At 63.4% G+C, this 18,276-nt stretch overlaps 1 protein-coding gene and 1 pseudogene across 12 annotated transcripts; both read right to left on the bottom strand.

Moving 5' to 3' along the window:
- Nucleotides 1–2,602: 2,602 nt before the first annotated feature.
- Nucleotides 2,603–10,356, bottom strand: ADAMTSL5 (ADAMTS like 5). Of its 12 annotated transcripts, none has more exons than XM_036234209.1 (12): nt 9,212–10,356; nt 8,796–8,868; nt 8,595–8,686; nt 8,303–8,363; nt 8,040–8,148; nt 6,841–6,968; nt 6,227–6,338; nt 5,803–5,889; nt 5,514–5,677; nt 5,014–5,365; nt 4,400–4,668; nt 2,603–3,072 (listed from the first exon to the last, which is right to left on the bottom strand). In XM_036234209.1, exons 1-12 carry the CDS (start codon nt 9,265–9,267, stop codon nt 3,058–3,060), a joined length of 1,518 nt encoding a protein of 505 aa, XP_036090102.1. In that variant the 5' UTR covers nt 9,268–10,356; the 3' UTR covers nt 2,603–3,057. The 12 variants fall into 12 exon arrangements, with proteins under 12 accessions (XP_036090102.1, XP_036090101.1, XP_036090099.1 ...); XM_036234208.1 differs by having other exon boundaries at nt 4,400–4,570; XM_036234206.1 differs by having other exon boundaries at nt 3,033–4,570; nt 5,014–5,085; nt 5,167–5,365; nt 9,212–10,353.
- Nucleotides 10,357–11,811: 1,455 nt separating this feature from the next.
- LOC107500894 lies at nt 11,812–16,353 on the bottom strand (annotated as a pseudogene).
- Between the last annotated feature and the right edge of the window lie 1,923 nt (nt 16,354–18,276).

Raw genomic sequence — 18,276 nt, 5'->3', positions numbered from 1 at the left:
GGCCCCCGCACTGGCAGCTAGGGGTGGCTTGGGGTCCCCCGGGCCTGCCCCTCTCTTCACTTGGCTCCTGCCACCCTCCCCGCCTACAGTTCCGCTTCTCCATGTTTCTAGTTGGTCACAATTCCCAGTACAAACGCGAAAGGTGGGCCAGCTGAATGAGGCACAAGCCAGGCCCTGCAGGGGTCCCCAGGCTCCTCCCGACAGACCGACCCCTGCGATTTTGTCCCAGAGACGCTGGGTGATGTCTGGAGACACCTCCATCTTATGCCCAAACACATCACATTAGCCACATCACACAGGCCTTTGGCACGTCCTGCCCAGCTCGTCCCCAGCTGATGGTGGCCCCGTCCATCTAACTCTCCTCGAAAAGGGGACAGTGCCACGCAGCCACCAGCACCACAGCCCTGGGGCCTCATCCTTGAGAACCACAGCAAGAGGCGGGGAGAACAGGGGCACAAATCGTTCATTCGGCCACTGAGCAGATGCTGAGCGCCTGCTGTATGCCAGGCCCTGCTCCAGGAGCGAAGGGCACAGCAATGACCCAGAGAAATGAAATTCCCTGCTCCCGGGGATTGGGGAGGTGACGGGTCACAATCAGCAAAACATACGCCACCTTGGAGGGAGGTGAACGTCATGGGCAGAAATGCAGCCAGGAGTTGGGGGGGCGGGCAGGTTGGGGTCAGAGAAAGGCCTCCCTAGGGAAGCAGCATTTGAGCAGAGACATGCAGGAGGTGAGGCCAGGTGTCTTGTGAAACTTCAGGGGGGGGGGGTGCATCCAGGCAGAGGGAAGGGCCTATGCAAAGGTCCCAAGGCCACACCCGGCAGGGCAGAGGAGGATAAGGAGGATGGGGAGGCCAGGCAGGTTGGCCGGAGTGCGAGAGGGGGAGAGAGGAAGTGAGTCTCCGGGGCCGGGCGTTGCAGGTACCTGGAAGGTGCTGGGGACTTTAGCTTTTACTCCAGGGTATGGGATCTGTGGGGAGGGTGGGAGGGTGGGTAATCATTAAAGAACCCCCAACGCGCCGAGAGGTCCACGTGGCATTGGGGATGGGGACCTCTGAATCCGCGGGTCGCTGGTCCGGCTGTTTACAGAACGGTGTGGCCCAGGCCGGCGGGGAGGAGATGTGTGTGCTGGGCTCGCTCCGCGCCTGGCCCTGCCTCACCCTCCGTCTTGCCGTTTCAGGGGACGGTGAAATGGGCCCAGCCGTGCTCCTTGAAGGCTGTCTCTGCGCCGGGTCAGCTCACCAGGGAGCATGGGTGGGGCGGACGCACACCTGTCTGGCCACGTAGAAAGTGACCTTTAGCCCTCTCAGACTTGTTTTCAAACATACAGAAGTGGAACCAGCGGCAGGGCCAGCCGCTCCGGGTCACTTCCCGCCCCCGAACGGAGCCCCCGGCGGTCAGCCGCGTCTCCCGCCCTGTCTCGCCTGACGCGCCTGCGCGGGGCAGGGGGCATCGGCTCTTCGGTCGGGGGGATCGCTGCCTTCCGCGAGGCAGACAGGGACAGGGACGGTGCGCCCCGTTCCCCTACTGGGGGGCATTTCCGTGGCTTTGTTTTTGGTTATTATGACTAGAGCTTCAAGGAGCATGCTAGAACTGGCCTTTGGAGAGCGCAGCTCCTGCTCCCCTTGGGCATCTACCTGTCAGAGACTGCAGGGTGAGCGCGCGAGTCCCTTGGGGCGGCCGCAACCAGTGACCGCAAACCGGGACGCTTAAAACAGGACGTCGCTCACATTCCGGAACCCGGAAGTCTGAGATCGAGGTGTCGCAGGGCCACGTGGCCCCCGGAGGCTCCAGGGGAGGGTCCTTGACGCCTCTGCCACCTCTGCCAGCTCCGGGGGGGTGGGGGGTGGGGACTCCAGCAGCCCTGGGCTTGTGGCCACGTCACCCCAGTCTCTGTCTCTTACCAAGACCCTTGTCATTGGATTCGGGGACACCTGGATAATCCAGAAGGAGCCCATCTCGACAGCCCGACTCACACTTGCAAAGTCCCTTTCCCCAAATAAGTTCCCACCCATGAGTTCTGGAGACTGGGACGTGGACATGTCTATCGAGCCCCCTGTGTGACTCGCGTTCACCTACAGCAGACGCAGCCAACCGGCAGGACGGTCCAGAGCTTCCCTCATCCCTCTGAGGGCACACGTGTCCTCCTGTGGGCCAGGGTCTGCTACAGGGTGAGAGAGGACAGGCAGCCAGCGGCCGACAGGGGGCGCGTCTGCAGAGAATTAGAAACAAGGAAAGCAGGACTGACCTCGGCTGGCGTTTGGAAATACTGTTGGAATCAGCCCTTCGTGGGGGTCACAAAACAGCCGCCGTCGCCGCTGTTTTACTAACACGGACGCACGTTCCAAACGTGCTCGCTTTCATTCCTCGTTAACGAGCGTCGCCGGCGGGAAGCCCGGGGGAGCCCCAGCTGGACGCGAGGACGCAGCCGCGCGAGCTTCCGTGCAGAAGCTCCCGACCCTTCCCGCTCTGCTCACTCCGGGCAATGTCGCCGTCTCTAACCCAGAGGGGCCCTGAGCATTCCTGTGGGGCCACAGTAAGTAATTGAAAAGAGCCTGGGACTGTGAAGACCGAAAACAGAACTAGAGTCACGATGTTCCCGCCATGCTCTGGTGACCCTCTCGGGAAGCTTTTATTCGTGCCAGTGTAAAACAGCGAAACAGTGTAACACTTTTGCTGGGGGAGTGCAAACTTAGTCCTGAACCACCATCCTGGCTTCGCGCATCTTTAGTACTGCAGTCTTTTACTCTCTCTTTAAATGGTTAGATCGCTTAAAAGCTAAAGGGCAAGGCAACGGGGTGTTTACTGCGCTTGTTATAAGATTGTCACTGGAAATGGTGTCGCCACATAGAGAGATCGGGCTAGGCAAGTCACTGCTCGGGTGGCCATCCTGCCAGCCAGAGCAGGCCCTGTGCAGGCCCCTCCCGGGAGCAAGCACCTCACCTCAGCTTGGGATTAGGTGGCGGGGCCCTGGACCCCGCTCCCCGACGTAGAAAGGCAGAGGCGAGTGGCAAGAGGCTTGGAGCTGTGGGTGGGTGCTGGCGTAAGGATGCGCTCTCAAGGAGGACAAGCCTGGGTAGGAAAGGCGTGTGTCTTGGAGGGCCTAAGCACAGGGCCCTTAGGGGCTGTAGGGAGCACTGGACGCCCTGACTCCCTTCTCCCCCCGTCCTGCCACCAGGGGGCGTCCAGGACCCACAGTTCCTTCCAGAATTGTGCCACACTTTGCCAGGGGAGTGGGGCATTCTCCAGCATCAGCCAGAGATGACAGGGCTAGGACAGCCCAGGGACTGTTGTCCCCTGACATACAGTAGGCGCTCAATAAATGCCTGGGAGAGGAATGCATGAATGATGAGAGGGGAAAGGGAAGGAACCAGGAAGTGTGATTCCCATGATCAGAGTCTGCAAGGGTCGAAAGGGTAGGTGTAGATGGGGAAACTGAGGCTGAGAGGGGGGAACAGGAACTGTCGTCCGCAAGGTCAGGCGCTGAGCCCAGGTCTGAGACGCACACACGCCCACGGCCAGCATCCTCGCCCGAGAAGGAAACACGATGGTACAGAAGAGGATAGAGTCCCCAATGGCAGCGTGAGCCTCCCTATCCAGGATGGGGAGGCAGATGGTGGCCTCTTACGGGTGCCCCACGGGGAGGCCGCTGGGCCACCCCACAGACACGCCCGATCGAGGTCTGCCCTCCTGCTGCAGAATAGGAGAACCTGCCCAGATCACATGAGGACAGGGACAAGCAAGGAGGCCTGGGACCTATAAAAGCCATGTTTACGCGCCACCCAGGGTCAGACATGCTGAGGGGAGGTGGGGGCTGGACGGGTGCGTGAGGTCACGTGTGTACGTACATGCATGAGAGCATGGTGCGCACCTGACAACCAGTGCATCCCACGTCTCCGAGGCCGAGAATGAACCCAGCCAGAAGGGCCGAAGCTGTCGAGGCTACCTCGGAAGGTCCCAGCAGCCAGAGCAGAAGGGCGACTCGCGCTACAGTGCGGGGCAAGGCGTGTCTTCTAGGGGGCGTGCCTGTTTATGACAGTGTCTCCGAACACATGAGGGCCTGTGGGTAAGTGCCAGCGAGAACACAGAGCACAGAGTGTCACGGTCTCAAGCAGCGATGAGTGAGAGAGGGAAAAAGAGTTAAAAGAGGCCATTCAGTGTGTCCTCAGCAGCTTGCGACAACGGATCTGACCACGTGCAGAGGCGTCTAAGTGTGTGTGAGGGAGAGTCACATAGCCGTAGGTGGGAGATGTCGCTGAGCTTCCTGGAAGCCAGGGCAAGAGAGGAAATAGGTTGAGTTCGAGCCTGGTCAGGTACGTCTTTCCTCCTGTGAGTGGTGGCGGGGGGTGGGGGCTTATCTCGGGGCTCAGGCAGGGCAACGTCGGGCGGCCAAGCGTACACGGCTGTCCTCCGCGGGGCTCCAGGGCCGGGCATAGCCAGCGTGGGGGAGCAGCAGCCGGTCCTGAGTGCCGTCGGGACTGACGATGCGCTGGGCAGCCAGCAAGTACTCTCGGTGGAGGGCCAGTGGAGGGCAGGGGCAGCGGCCCGGTGCCCACATGTACTCGAGGGCCTGCAGTGGCGAGCGGTTTTTGTAGACGAGCTGCACACGCACCTCGTAGCGGGTCTCCTGGGCCTGGCGGAGGCGGCCCAGCACACGAGCCCGAAACACTGTGGGCAGGGTGGTGCCAGGGCTGGTCGCTGCTCCAGCTGGACACCTCCCCCCGCACCCCATTGCCAGGCAAGGGAACTGGGGAGCGGGTGGGACATGGGGGCCCTGGGGGCTGGGGTTAACTGAGGCCTGGGGTCAGGGTCAGGTCAGAGATCCACGAGGACTTAAGGGGTCTACTTAGAGCAAAGCGTCAGATGAAGGAGTCACATTAGGGTTAGAAAGAGGAGCGAAGTTGGAGTCAAAAAGTCAAGGTAAAGTCAGTTCAGGGTCAGAGGTCAGCAGGACAGGAGCCAAGTTCAGGTCAGCTGGGGCCAAATGAGGGTTAGGGAACAGGGGTCTCTCACCGAAGTCGCTGCCACAATAGTGGAGCAGGCGGTGGGCGCGACCGCGGGTGTCCAGGCAGGGCGGGCAGGGGTCTGTGGGGGTGGGGTGCGGGGTGCAGTCAGGCACAGGCCTCACCTCCTTGCTTGTCCCTACCCTGGGCACCTCCGCCTCACCTGGGGTAGGGGTCGGGGTCCGTGGGGGGTCGGGAGCAGGGGCTGCAGCAGTCTCAGGGGGCTGAGGCTCTACCTCCCGAGGCTGCGGCTGCCGCAGGGACCAGGCCAGGGCCTGTGTCTGCTCCTGGAAGGGGCCGTAGCGTTCCCGAGGGAGCCAGAACTCAAACTCAATGCCAGGGTTGGGCTCCTGCAGGAGGACCTGGGTGGTGGGGGCGATGTGGCACACTAGAGGGCCGAACTCCTATCGGATGGCCCAGCCTCCCGGCTGGCCCCCACCCCAGACCCCCCCAGATCCTTTGCCGCTCCCCTCCACGTGCCCTGCCCTCCCCTGGAGGCCCGGCCCACACCTGCAGGAGTAGGTCTTGGGAGGTGGGCCCAGCCGCACGCAGCGTCTCCTCGGCCCCTGCAGCGCGAGTGTAGACTACGTGGGTGCCCGCCGCCTCGTACGTCCCGGGCGGGCTGACCGCCCAGTTCCCGTTGAGCACGTAGTGCCCGTCTCCCGCCATCAGCGCTGCGAAAGGAGGGTCAGCCCCGGCTTCCAGCAACCGGCCCCGCCCACCTACCCGCCCCGGCGTCCTCCCCAAGCCTCAGTCTGCAGACTGCACCCGGCGCCCCCCAACCCCCACCCCGAGATACCCAGGTGGTTACGGCTCCGGTGAGCGGCACGGATGTGTCTGGCGCCCTTTGGGATCAGGGTCACGTTCCAGTACCCCGCGAACGTTCCTAGGCGGGAGGGAGGGAGGCGTTGGGGCGAGGGTAGGGGTGTATGTGAGGGATGTTTAAGAATTAAGAGACACTGTGGGTAAGGATGTTAGCTATGGTCCTGGTACCCCCAAACTGCTCCATAAACGTTTGGGGTGACGATCGCTTAAGTGCAGCAGTGAGAGTTAAAACCCCATCTGTTCTAGGGAGGGCGGGACAATCTGGCAGCGACCAATCAGAATGATGAGCGAGAGGGCGCTGGGCCGCAGACCGCCCAATCAGCATGGGCCTTCGCTTCCGCCCCTGCTCCTTAAAGGGCCCGCTCTGGGCGAACGGAGAGGACGGGGCGAGCAGTCACCGGCGTCGCGGAACACGCGCTGCACCAAGAGGCACGAGTCGTTGGCACCGCCGCAGCGGCCGCAGTGGTCCTCGCGAGCGTCCGAACCCATCAAACCGTCACAGCCAGCGTTCTGAAGGGATCGGGAGGAAGCTCATCACAGACAGCCCCGCCTCCGCCCGGGGCGGTGGCTTCGGATGGGGGCAGGGCTCCGAGCACCAGGGGCGGGGCTTAGGGATAAGGGTATAAAAGAAATGGGCCTGGGAGTAAAAGGGAGGGTAAGGAGGGAGGGGCCTAGGGAGGGCGGGACCTGTGGAAGAGGAATGGACTTTGGAACTAAAGGGAATTGGGTTTGGGGACGGGGCCTGGAGGGAAGAGGCTGGGAGTGAGGCTTAGTGATCCTGGGGCCTGGACGGAATTGGGCGGGGCCTAGGGAAAAGAGCTGTACTTGGAAGCTATCAAAACGGGCTTGAGAGTAAAAGGGTGGGCTCTGGAGAGAAAAGCTTGGGGTGGAGACTACGGAGGAGGCAGGGCCCGTGAAGGCGCGGCAGGTGGGAGGCCCGGATAGAGGACTAAAGGAAGAAGGTCTGGGGCAGGGCCCAGTGGGAGGGGGGCGGGGTCTGGCGAGTCCTTACGAGGCAGCGGCCAGCCACGCAGAGACCCTGGCCGCCCTGGCTGCAGGGTGTGCCATCCAGGACGCGGCCAAAGCTGTGGTAGAAGGCGTGCCCCACGGCCAGGCAGTTGAGGTCGCACTGGTTGGGCGCTGGGGGCCGGAGGAGTCAGTGGGCCAGGGGTTCTTCCAGCCTAGTTGCAGACCCCGCCCCGCCAGGCTACCCCAGAAAGCCATCTACTTGGGCAGATGAGGCCGAGACTCAGCCAAAACCGCACATCAAGGCTGAGCGGAGCCATGAAGGATCTATGAGTTCTGCCTCCAGTCTTCGCCTTACGTCCTAGTATCAGAATTCTCTACGTGTGATCCGGGAACAACGTCGTTTTCTATTCATTCATTCTTTCATTCGCTCATTCTGCAATCAATGAACACCTACTATTTTACAGACAGAGTTCTAGGCCCAGCACCGGACAGAACTCACTCAGCACTTGGGCACTGCGCCCAGCAGGTGTCCGGTAAAAAGCATCCACTGCTGACTGCGTCCCACACAGCCTGGGTGTGTCTCTGGCCCTCGCCAGGACTCAGTTTCCCCCTCTGGCTGGCAGCAGGGTACAATGCGCACAGGCCCCTGACCCTGCTCCCTGCTTCTCCCGCTCATGGTCCCACCTGCCCGAGCCCGGTGGCAGACCCTGCCTGGAATGCAGCTCGGGCTGGCACGAGCCGGCCTCTGCAGGGGTGCAGGGTTTCTTCCAGTTCGTAGGGCAAACAGGAAAAACAAAACACTTAAAACAAAAAAAACCCAGGAGATCGACGGATGGAACTTTCTCCATTCTAGGCTTTTCTTATCTGTGTCTGCCCCCACCGTGGTGTCTGAAGCTGCCTTTCTCAAATCTGGAGGCACACGGCCCCGGGCACACGGTTACATAACTCGCTATTTTCAGCTGAATGAAGCGACACTTCCTGCTCCTAGGGTAGGTTTGAGAACTGCTGGCCTCTGCGACAGCTCCAAGTGAGTCCTCTGCGTGGCGCTGGACTCTGCAGAGCAGACACTGCCTCCCTCCACCCCAGCTACGCGCCTCGCACACAACATCACTCCACCAACTCCTACATACCCTTCAAAGCCCAAGTGCTACTGTCCCCTCCTCCTTACGACCCTCCAAGCCCCCACATCTCCCTGAGAGACCTAGAACTGTGTCTGGACCAACGGACAGGCAGGCTACTCACCGCCATAGAAGGGCACCCATTGGTAGGTCTTCTGGGGGCTTGGTACAGGGTGGCCATTGTACAGGGCACACTGGAGGTCTCGGAAAGGCATGGCACCTGGGGGACAGTCCTGGGGACAGAGATGGGTGTGTCAGAAGCTGGGACAGCCTCAGAGGAGCCCAGAGAAGCTGGAAAGGGGGCAAACATATTCGGGGGCATGAGGGCGGGGAGCAGGGGGGCTTTCCGGGGCACACTTGAGGGCTTGGGAGCAGGACGGAACTTACTGGCAATTGACAGAGGCGGTACTCGTGAGGGTCCCCCCAGCACAGCTCTTCCCCTGGAAACCTGTGCGGAGCAGGGCGGCCACCTTGCAGTCAGGGCCTCCAAGAACCCCCGCCCCAGAGCCCGCGCTCGGGCCAACCCTACCCACATTCCGGCTGGATCAACGGGATTAAAAGTCACAGCATGTGTGGGCAGGCAGAGGGTGTGGCCAGGGGCTGGGCTGGGCTAGGCTGGCAGGGGAGGAGGGCCAGGGACCCCCGGCCCCGCCCAGCCGAGCCCCAGCTCCCCACTCACCGGATGCAGCGCCGGCTTCGCACCGAGAGACCCCGCCCACAGGAGCTGGAGCAGTGGCTCCAGGAACCCCATGGCGTCCACTCGCCTGGACCCTACTTGGGGAGAGAGAGTCACAGTTAGCCTGGAGCTGGGGCTGGCACCCCGCACGGCCGGCACCTGCGCCCCGTGTTCCCCCCACCCCTGGCTCATGTTCCCCTTTACCTGAGCGGTGCCCCGCAAACCACAATTCAGGAGGGTCCACAGCAGAAGCAGGCGATCCCAAAGGGGGCGGGGCCTGGGGGGCAGAGGGTTTCTCTGCAGTGGGGCGTCAGGAGCCCAGCTCTGCCCTGACCTAAGACTTCCTTCTCATCTCTGAAAAATGGGGTGATAATACAGCCCCCCTGTACAGGAGAGCTGTGAGGGATCTGTGGGATCAGGTAAGAAAAAAGGGAGGCACAGAGCCTGGTATGGGAACAGAGAGTTCCAAGTATTATTATTATTGGTGGTTTATCGTCCTGCGATGCACACAGTAGGTGCCTGATCAGTGTCAGATGACAGAATGGATCATTCCAAGATAGTGCACAGGTGTCTCCAGGGTTGGGGCCCCTCACCGTTCTCCCCACCGTCATGGCTTCTACCTTCCTGTGTGGCCAGGGGCCAGCCACTCTGCTGCCCCCCGGCTCAGTTTCCCCATCTGTCCAGTGGGGACTAGCTGGGGTCAGTCCAGGGCTCTGAGACCTTGTAGAGGGCGTGGCCGGCGGGGGCTAGGTCAGTTCCCAGGCCCTCAGCAGCAGGGAGCCCCCCGACTGGGGAGGGGCAGCAAGGGGCGACCTGGCCCTTGTCCGGACGGCACCTCATGACCTCATGAGCAGAGGGTGTGGGACAGAGCAGCAGTGAGGTCTGTGGAAGGAAAGGGGCCACCGATGAAGAGGACTCAGGAATGAGGGAGGTGGCCGGGGGCGGGGCTGGGCTGGCGACATGGCCTCCCCTGGCCTCGGTTTCCCCACCTGTCAGAGGAACGATCAAGCCGCCTGCCACTCGCGCCCTCCGCGTGACCGGGACATGGGCAGAGAAAGGGGGAGGGAAGTGGCTACCTTGTGAGTCCTTTCTCGGGCCAGAGCCAGGGAGCCCAGCGGTCAGTGGTGCCCAAAGGACGCCCAGGACAAGCTGGAATCCTCTGGCCCCCGAGCTCCTGGGCACCAGATTGGGGGGGGGGGGCTAGTTCTTGCCGGACCCACGGCCCCTCTTGAGTCCCAGTTTTTCTGTACCTCAGGCCCTCGGGGCTCTGACATTTGGACCTGGGACACCCAGGGGTCTGGTGACTGGTGGCTCCAGGTGCTGGAAGCCTGGGAGACCCAGGGGGGTCCCTGTCCCTAACCGGAGCTGTGCAGCAATTGCATCTCAGCTGCTCTCTGAACCCAGCTCCCCCGCTGGCCTAGGAGGAAGTCTGGATGGGAGAGCAGAAATAGGGGAGGGACACCCCCTCCTGACTCAGCACTGGCTAGAAGCCGGGGTCTGAGTGATGGAGAACGAAGGGCCGGAAGGACCACCCTTTCGCTCCCCAGAGCCCCCTGAAGGAGGATACTTAGACCCTGTCTGGCTGCCTTCCCGCCCGCCTGTGGTCTCAGGGTAAGCCACACCTCTGGGCCTCAGTTTCCCCAGGAGGAAGTGGGGATGAGCTTGCTCCCACCCTAGCGAAAGCTGCCTCGCCACCACCCCAGCCCTACTGGGCCCAGGAAGCGGAAGGAGATGCCCCCGCAGGCAGTGGGGGGATAGGAAGAGGGACTTACCGGCAACGTCGAGCCGAGGCGGTGCGTCCTGGCTCCCCGGCGGTCGCAGGGCGAGCGGAAGCCGCGGGGCCGGCGGGGAGGGGCGGGGAGAGCCCAGGGCAGCCCCGCCCACCCGGCCTCCCCGGGCGCGCCCAGGCCGGGGTCCAGAGGGGCGGCGGCCCTGTGCGCCCTCGCGCGGCCGTGGCGCGCTTTAGCGCAGATCTGCGGCAGGGGACTGCCCCGTGCCGGCCCGGGCCCCCCAGAACAGTGGTCTGCTGTCCGACAGTCCATATCCCGATGACCTTGGGGGGGACCAGGGCTGGGGAGTCGCGTGGGGACGGGCCGCCCCTACCCCCACCCCCAGGGCTGCTATTCCGGGCGCCGCGCTCAGAGCCCGGGAATGTGCGCCAAGCGAGGTCGCCCTGGCCCCTCCTTCTGCGAGTCCCGGGCGCTGCCCCCTCTCGACCGACGTCCAGATCGCGTCCCCGCGAGGGTCCCCTTTCCCAGTCACTACCCCTTCCTCTGGTCCTTCCCTCCCCACCTCCCTCAAGGTCAGCCTAGTCAGAAACCCGCGCGCCTGGGATTCCCGCCCTAAGTCCCGGCCACCCCCAGCGCGGGGCCCCCAGCGCACTGGGGAGAAGCTCAGCCCCGGGGGTCGGGCGTGGAGCGCGGGGAGCCCCCTCCCGCCACGCACATTCCCGGGCGCTGTTGTCACCAGAGGACGCGCCCCACCCCGCCTCCCGCCCCCCGTGCCAGGCCTCCCCTGGGCAGCGAGCTGCGCCTCTGGAGCCAGACCCGGGTCCAGGGGGGCCCCACGCTGCGCGGCCGTGACCCCGCCCTCTCCGACCTGTTTCTCCACTCGGGTGATGTGGCCAGCAAGGGTCTCCACCAGACACTTCCAGAAGGACCTCGGCTCCGTGCGGACCACTGAGTTCAGGGTCACCCCAGGGCTACCACCACCCCTTTTCTTGCGCGCAGATGCCCCCCCCACCCTCCCCGCACTCAGGGACACAGCAGGCCTCTTTCCCCTCCCCCCTCCTCTGTCGCCCATGGTGCTCCCTGGGCAGCGCGTCCAGAACGTGGGCACCAAGGGGGTGATGAGTGTACTGCCCACCTGCTTCAGGGCTCAGCCAGGCTCACCTTGGGCGCCCCCCTCCTCCTGGAGGCTCATTCTGGGGGTCTCTCGGCCCTGGCACAGGGAGAGGCATCGCAGGTCCAGATCTGCCTGCAGCAGCTTGGGCCCGGCCTCCTGATGCCTTTCCTTCGGTCACCGTTTATCGAGCACCTGCTACGTGCTGATACAGTGGTGACCCAGCCGGTCCGGCTCGTGAGGGGGGCAGCCCCTGGGAAGGTACAACCACACCTGTAATCAGGGCACTGTAAGGAAACGGCCCAGGCTGGGGGGGTCGGGAGGCTGGCAGAGGGGCTGCCCCTGCCAAGGCCCTGGGGCCGGAGGTGGGGCAGGTAGAGCAGGAGGCCTGAGAGGGGGAGGGGATGAGGTGGGGGCAGCCCTGGGAGGCGGGAGGGGTGCTGGCCGCTGACAGGCTGACAGGCAGCAGCGGGCGGGCGGCTCCGGGGCAGGGCTGGCCCAGCTGCATGGCTCCCAGCTGTCTGGGAGTGGCTGACAGTCCCCTGGGGGAAGGTGCTGGGAAGAGGCGAGGCCGGAGGTTGGCCCAAGCAGCTGGCGAAGGGAGGCGCCCCGTTACTGAGGGGGACAGGCTGGGGGTGGCAGGGCAGGTCCAGTGGTCACTTCTGAACGGGTCTAGGGTCCCAGGGAAGAGGCTGGGAGTCCAGGGGTCGTGTCCGGGTGGAGATGGACATGTGGGCGTCCTCGGCACATGGGGGTGTTTAGCATTATGGGTGACGTCATGGGGCACAAGCGAACAGGACAGAACGGGGTGGGGAGGAGGGGGCTGGGCGTGGGCTCCCGGAGGCCGCTCAGGGCTGGGGGAGGGAGGCGTGGCCTGTGAGGGCAAGACGAGGACATGGACCAGTGGACTGGCATCGGCGGACGCGGTCGTGACCTTGGCGAGGTTGGGCCTGCTCAGACAGGGCCGGAGAGAGGTTGGTGGGACAGGGAGGGGGGATGGCGAGCTCCGTCTGTTGAGCACTGGCTGTGTACAGGCGGGGCCGGGCCGGAACGGGTGAGTGCACGTGGCTCCCAGGGGAGGTGGGCCAGCCGGGCTCCTGCCCCCTCTGAAGTCTCTTGGCCTTGAGGCTCAGGAAATGTTCCCAAGCGGATCCTGTGGCCCCTCATGCCTCCTCCCCCAACTCCCTGTGGCTCCCGTGATCCCTGAGGCCTGGACACTTCAGGGTCCTGAGCTGGCTGGGTGGGCGGGGTCCTGGAGCTGTCCAGACATTCCTGGGCATGAGCACAGGGAGAACCGGAACTGGGACCCACTATGGCCAGGGTCACCCACATGCGCCGGGAGAGCTGCCCCAGGGCCATGAGAGGCAGGAAGCAGAAAGGGCCCGATGTCTGAGACCAGTGCGTGAGTCCCTGGATCAAGCTGTGCCTGAAGTAACTCACCCGGTGCTTTTCACTTGAGAACTCTGGATTTCTGTGACGTCTAATCGGGGGGTCCCCAGGAATGGGAAGCAGCATCCTTTCAAAGCATCACCTCCACTCCGGACGGGTCCTGCTTCTCACGCCGCTGGTCCCACTGACTGCAAGTTGCCCCTGCCTGGGGGCTCCCACATCTGACGTGACACTCCCAACGGCCCCCGTGAGAGCAATCCTCACCCCCACTTTATGGGTCAAGACGTTGAGGTGCAGAGGGACCAAGTCACAGGCAGCGAGACTCAGAGGGCCTGGGACGGCTTCCCAACCACATCTGAATGGGTGCCCCGAGCCTCTCCAGGTGCGGGGTGCAGGGGGCACCTGCCAGGCCGGACCTGGAGCATGAGGGGCATGGGCCGGAACACGGGGAGGAAGGCGGTCAGCTTCGAGGCCAAGAGGGGCAGGGACGGTGACCCAGAAATGGAGAAATGGCAAGTCGTCTAAGGCAGGGGTCCCCGGCCTTTGTGGCACCAGGGACGGAGGCTCCTAGGAGAGTCTAACGCCTGAGGAGCTGAGGTGGGGCTGAGGCGGCTGGGGACACAGGCGGAGCTTGGCTCGCTCGCCCGCCGCTCGCCTCCCGCCGTGCGGCCCGGTTCCTAACAGGCCACCCACCGGTACCGGTCTGCGGCCTGAGGCTGGGGACCCCTGGTCTAAGGTACTCTGTTCGATGAAAAAAGTCAAAAAAATAAGCAGGTGTGATGCCATTTAGATCCAAGAGAAAGTACCCATGCCACTATAAACGCAGATAGGAAATGGGGTGAACGCCGAGCGCGGCCCACGGTGACCTCGGGGAAGTTATGGGTGACTGAGTTACTGCTGTAGTTACGGGTTTGGCTTGAACTTCTTGTAAATCACCTTCCAACTCTCGTGTTTTTTAAGATAAAATTTTGATTCCGAAATCATTTCAGATTCACGGAAAACTGCAAAAGTGCTACAGAGTTCCCGTCTACCCTGTCATCAGTAGTGTAAAGGGGCCTGAGGGACACGTCATCTCGCATGGCAGAAGGGACTTTGCAGACGGGTTAAGTCGAAGCCCCTGAGATGATGATGACTCTGGAGGTCCAGAGAAGACAGTGGTTCTAGAAGGTGCCAAGGACAGTGGCCGCTAGGAGGCCGGGAGAAGCAGGGACAAGCTTTGGAGCCGGACGAGCAGGAGCCAGCCCCCCGCCCCCGACGCTGGGCCAGTGGGAGGCAGTGCCCTGCCACAGTCATGGGGTTTCCGGGGCACAGTGGCGGGGCGTCCTGTCCCCAGGGGCTGAGCTCACAAGTACAGACCTGAGGGAGTCCACGCAGTTCAAAGAGAGTTGTCCGGAGCGGGAGCGAGTCACGTCCTACCCTGTGCCAAGGCTGAGTGCATGCCGGGCCCTGCAGGCCTCCCGCGGAGACCTGGGGGGAGGGGGCCCTGGCCCCCCCGTGCTGTCGCCACAGCTCCCTCCCCCTCCTGCGGCAGGTATTCTGAGCAAAGCTCCCCGCACCTCCGGGAAACCTGCCGGGGAGTCGGCCCAGGCCAGGGAGAGAGCCGACGGCTGGAAAGCAGTGCTGCGGCCTGGGGCGTGGGGCCTCGGGGGGCAGGCAGCGGGCCGGGGGCCACCTCGAGCCCCCCCAGGCTTCCAGGGCCCTGGCGGGGGTCAGCATGGGCGGCCGGGCGGCCCCGAGAGCCCTGCCGCCTGCAAAACCGTGACCCTGTGATCAGCTCCCTGCCTGCGCTTTGGTGTGCTCATCTGTAAAATGGGGTTTTAAGCAAGCCCCCCCAGGCTGTGTTTTTTGGGGGGAGTGGGGTAGGGAATCTAACGTGTTCTTCCTTTTTTATTGTGAAAAATGCACATAGCAAACTTCCCCACCCTAACTGCTGTTGGGGCGCCGCTCGGCGGCCAGAGGCACACTCACAGGTCACGCAGCCGTGTGCACCTCCAGGACCTCCTCGCCGTCCCGCGCCGACACCGTCCCCGTCACACACGCGCTCTCCTCCGCTCCCCTCCCTCAGCCAGGACATGTCCTTCTGCGTTGGCTCCTGAGCAGTGTCCTCCAGCTCCACCCACGCTGCAGCAGGCGTCCGGACGTGCTTCCTTTTCAGGGCTGAGTAATATTCCAGCATGTGGATGGACCAGATCTCACCCGTCACAGACACCCACATGGTTCCTCCTTTCGGCCACTTGAACCACGCTGTTGTGAGCAGCTGTGTTTCATCTTTGTCTAGGTTTTGTCATTCAAGAGTGCTGGGAGTGGAGGCCGCAGGCTGGGGGTGGAGGCCTCCCCAGCCCCGCGGCGGAAGCTTAGCCAGGAGAACCCAGCGGGCGGCCCAGAGGGGGGCCGGTGTCTGCAGAGGGTGTCCGCTGACTGGCAGGCTGTGGCACCCCGCCAGGAACTCTGAATCTCTTCCCTGCAGGAAGCCACTGGGGGTTCAGTGGGCTCAGCCACTTGCCTCTCCGAGAGGCCTGGGGGGACAGTTTTGGGGGTGGGGGCTCCAGACACGCTGACTTACCCTCTGGCAGGGCACAGCCACAGCCCAGTGCCAACTGGTGCCTTCTGGACCCTCAGTTTTCTCGCCGGTGACACGGGGCTTGGAACGGCACCTGCGTCCAGGACAAGCCACGGCCTAGAAGGGCCTGGCTTACTCACATCCACCCCGGAAGCCTCCCTTGGCCCCTACTCGGCGAAGTCGGGATGACCTCCTCGCAGCCTCGCTGTGCGGACGGGGCGGAGCCTCACACAGGTGCCCTTGTCAAACGCCCGAGCGCCGGCAGGTGGAGGGGTGCGGGCGAGGGAGAACCAGCTGTCCGCCCTCACGGATGCCAGGGCAGCTGTGACGTGAGGGCTCAGACTCACGGCCCCCAGCTGCCCGCCTTCTCTCACGGCACCTGCTTCTCATGAGCAGGGGACTCGCTCCTGGGTCACAGCCAGCGGCTCCTGCACTGGCCCTCGCCCCTCAGCCCCGACAAAGGTCCCCGAGTTTTGCCCTGCCCAATACACTGGGGTTCCACCTTGACGTGCCAAGGGACCAAGTGACAACTCAGAAGGCGTTTCCTGTCCCCGGTGGTGTGGCTGGGCGGGATGCAGACATCTGGTCTCTGGAAAATTCCGAGGCCTGATTCCAGCCTCCCGGAGCCTGCTAACCGGCCCCATCCTCTGCCTTATGTAACCTCCGGGGATTAGTCCCCGGGGGGCCAGAGCCAGCTGCCCACCTTCGAACCCAGCTCTGCCCCTCCGGGGCTGGGTAAGCGACTGGACCTGCCCGGGCCTCAGTGCACGGCCCTGCAGAGCCGGGACAGGCCAGTTCCTGTGTCCGGCATCGGCAGAAGGGAGAAGCGAGAGGGCACCAGGGAAGGGCCTGGAACTGAGGCTGGGCCACAGCTCAGATGCCCAGGGGATCCGGGGGCCCCGAGCCTGCCCGCTTGTCTTCCCATCCGACTGCCCCCGCTTCGACTCACGAGTGTCCCCAAATCCTGTCCATTCTCGCTGGCTGTCGAGCATCCCTCATGGCTGACGCCTCCCAACCCGGAGCCACGCCCCCTCCTGGGTCCCTGGCCCCACGCGCCTCCTCACCAGCCTCTCCCAGAGATGCTGGGCTTCCTTCTCCGCTGACCCCTGCCACGGCCCCCACGGCCCAGGTGATCCAGCCCCACGGTGTCACGAGTGCCCCGGAGACGCACCTGCAGGGAGGGCCCCCGCTCGCATGCGTTCAGAACGACTAGACTCCGGCGCCTCGGAGACAGTCCCTCTGGGCCTGAGGTTCCCGCTCGGTGAAACGGCCGCACGGACAGTTCGCAGCTCGGCGGCAGGTGCAGGATTGAAGGAGCCGGAGGACGAGGCCCACCGGGTTGCCGCTGGGCTGGCGAGCCGCGCGCCAGCGCCGCTCTAGCCGCTGGGACTCCCGCGGGCGGGCGTCGCCGCTCCACACGCCCGCCCCCTCCGCCCACCCCGGGGCGTCGGGACTCCGCCCTCTCCCCGCCCCCCGGCCAATGGGGAGCGCCCCGGCGGCGCGGCCCCCAGGACCGCGGCGCGGCGAGGCGCGAGGAGCAGCGGCTGCGCCAGTGGCGGGAGCGAGCCGAGGCCTCAGGACGCAGCCCGCGGGCCTCTGCGACGAGAAGGGACCACGTTGAATTGTGGCTCTGGAAGCCCGTCCTTCCACACTCCGGGGAGCCGGTGTGCAGTCCAGAGAGTGGGTTTTATAAAATATGGGCTGTGTTGCCACCAGATCTTTTAGAGAAGTCAGGCCATACATACCAAGCAGGTACTTTCGAAAGCGTCTTCCCGTTAGCACTGCTTAGCTCTGGCCCAGGGGGCACACACAGTTGCTGTTGGGAAGCAAGAGGCCGTGAACGTGCTGTTACTCTGCAAAACTAACTGCGCTGAAGACGCTGTGGAGAAGGCACTGGCCCAGGGTCCCGGACTTTGTTAGCAGCCTGCTTGGACTTGAGCCCCCGCTGCCAAACGACGCTCGCAGTGAGCCGGGCCTCCGAGGCGCTCACTGGGGACGTGAGAAGGCCAGCACATCTGGTCGGGGACCCGGGGTTTATGAGAAACATCTCATCCTTCCATCACTCCACCGAAGTCCCCCTCTGGACTGCACACCGCCTCCCCGGAGTGTGGACAAAGGGGGTTCCAGAGCCCCAATTCGACATGTTCCCTTCTCATCCCAAAGGCCCAGGCCTCGGCTCCCTCCTGACTTCTTCGTCTGACTTCAGACTTCTGGACAGGAGCAGAGGACGCCTCCTCCCCCACCTTTCCGCCTGGGCTGGTCGTCATAGGCCCTTTCTACTCATTTTGATGGAGAAAACTAAGGCTCAGAGAGGTGATCACACAGCTAATAATTGACAGAGTCAGAATTCAGACCCACAGCTGTCCGAAGTCTCCCAAAACTGCCCTCTTTCCACCAGTTTAAGGCTGCCATTTCGGCTTCTTCCTCGACAAGGATGGATGGGCGGATGGAACGATGGAAGGGTGGGCCAAAGCATCCCTGGGCACACTGGCCGTGCGTAGCCCTGAATGCAGCATGAGGATACAGAGAGGAATGAGACATAATTTGTACCCCACAAAGCTCAAGGTGACAGTGAGTGCTTCTCAAACTTCTGTACCCAAGTAACCGCAGATGACTAAACATTCCCTACAGAGCCCCAAGGTGCCGGGAAGCCTGCGCATTTGCCGCAAGCGAGACGTTTCTCGGAAGTCTGCACCTCTAGCCCACAATTCACGTGAACTGCGTGCGTTATCCCAGAGCTCCCATATATACATACGCGTATACATGTAGGGGATGTTCAGTCATCTGCGGGTGCTTGCGTACAGAAGTTGGACAAGCATTCACTGTCACATTGAGCTTCTTGGGGTACAAACTATGTCTCATATTTCTCTATATCCTCATGCTGAATTCAGGGCC

The sequence above is a fragment of the Rousettus aegyptiacus genome, unplaced genomic scaffold, assembly GCF_014176215.1.
Source record: "Rousettus aegyptiacus isolate mRouAeg1 unplaced genomic scaffold, mRouAeg1.p scaffold_m13_p_16, whole genome shotgun sequence".
Lineage (NCBI taxonomy): Eukaryota > Metazoa > Chordata > Mammalia > Chiroptera > Pteropodidae > Rousettus > Rousettus aegyptiacus.
The sequence above is the reverse complement of the archived record's forward strand: the minus strand, read 5'-3'. Positions and strand labels throughout refer to the sequence as shown.

Coding starts and splice junctions, on each gene's coding strand:
- ADAMTSL5 (XM_036234204.1), bottom strand. CDS start 9,267: ATGGGGAAACTGAGCCGGGGGGCAGCAGAGTGGCTGGCCCCTGGCCAC. Junction 8,687..8,795: donor GTTTGCGGGGCACCGCTCAG/GTAAAGGGGAAC, acceptor CTCCCCAAGTAG/GGTCCAGGCGAGTGGACGCC. Junction 8,364..8,594: donor CGAAGCCGGCGCTGCATCCG/GTGAGTGGGGAG, acceptor TGCTCCGCACAG/GTTTCCAGGGGAAGAGCTGT.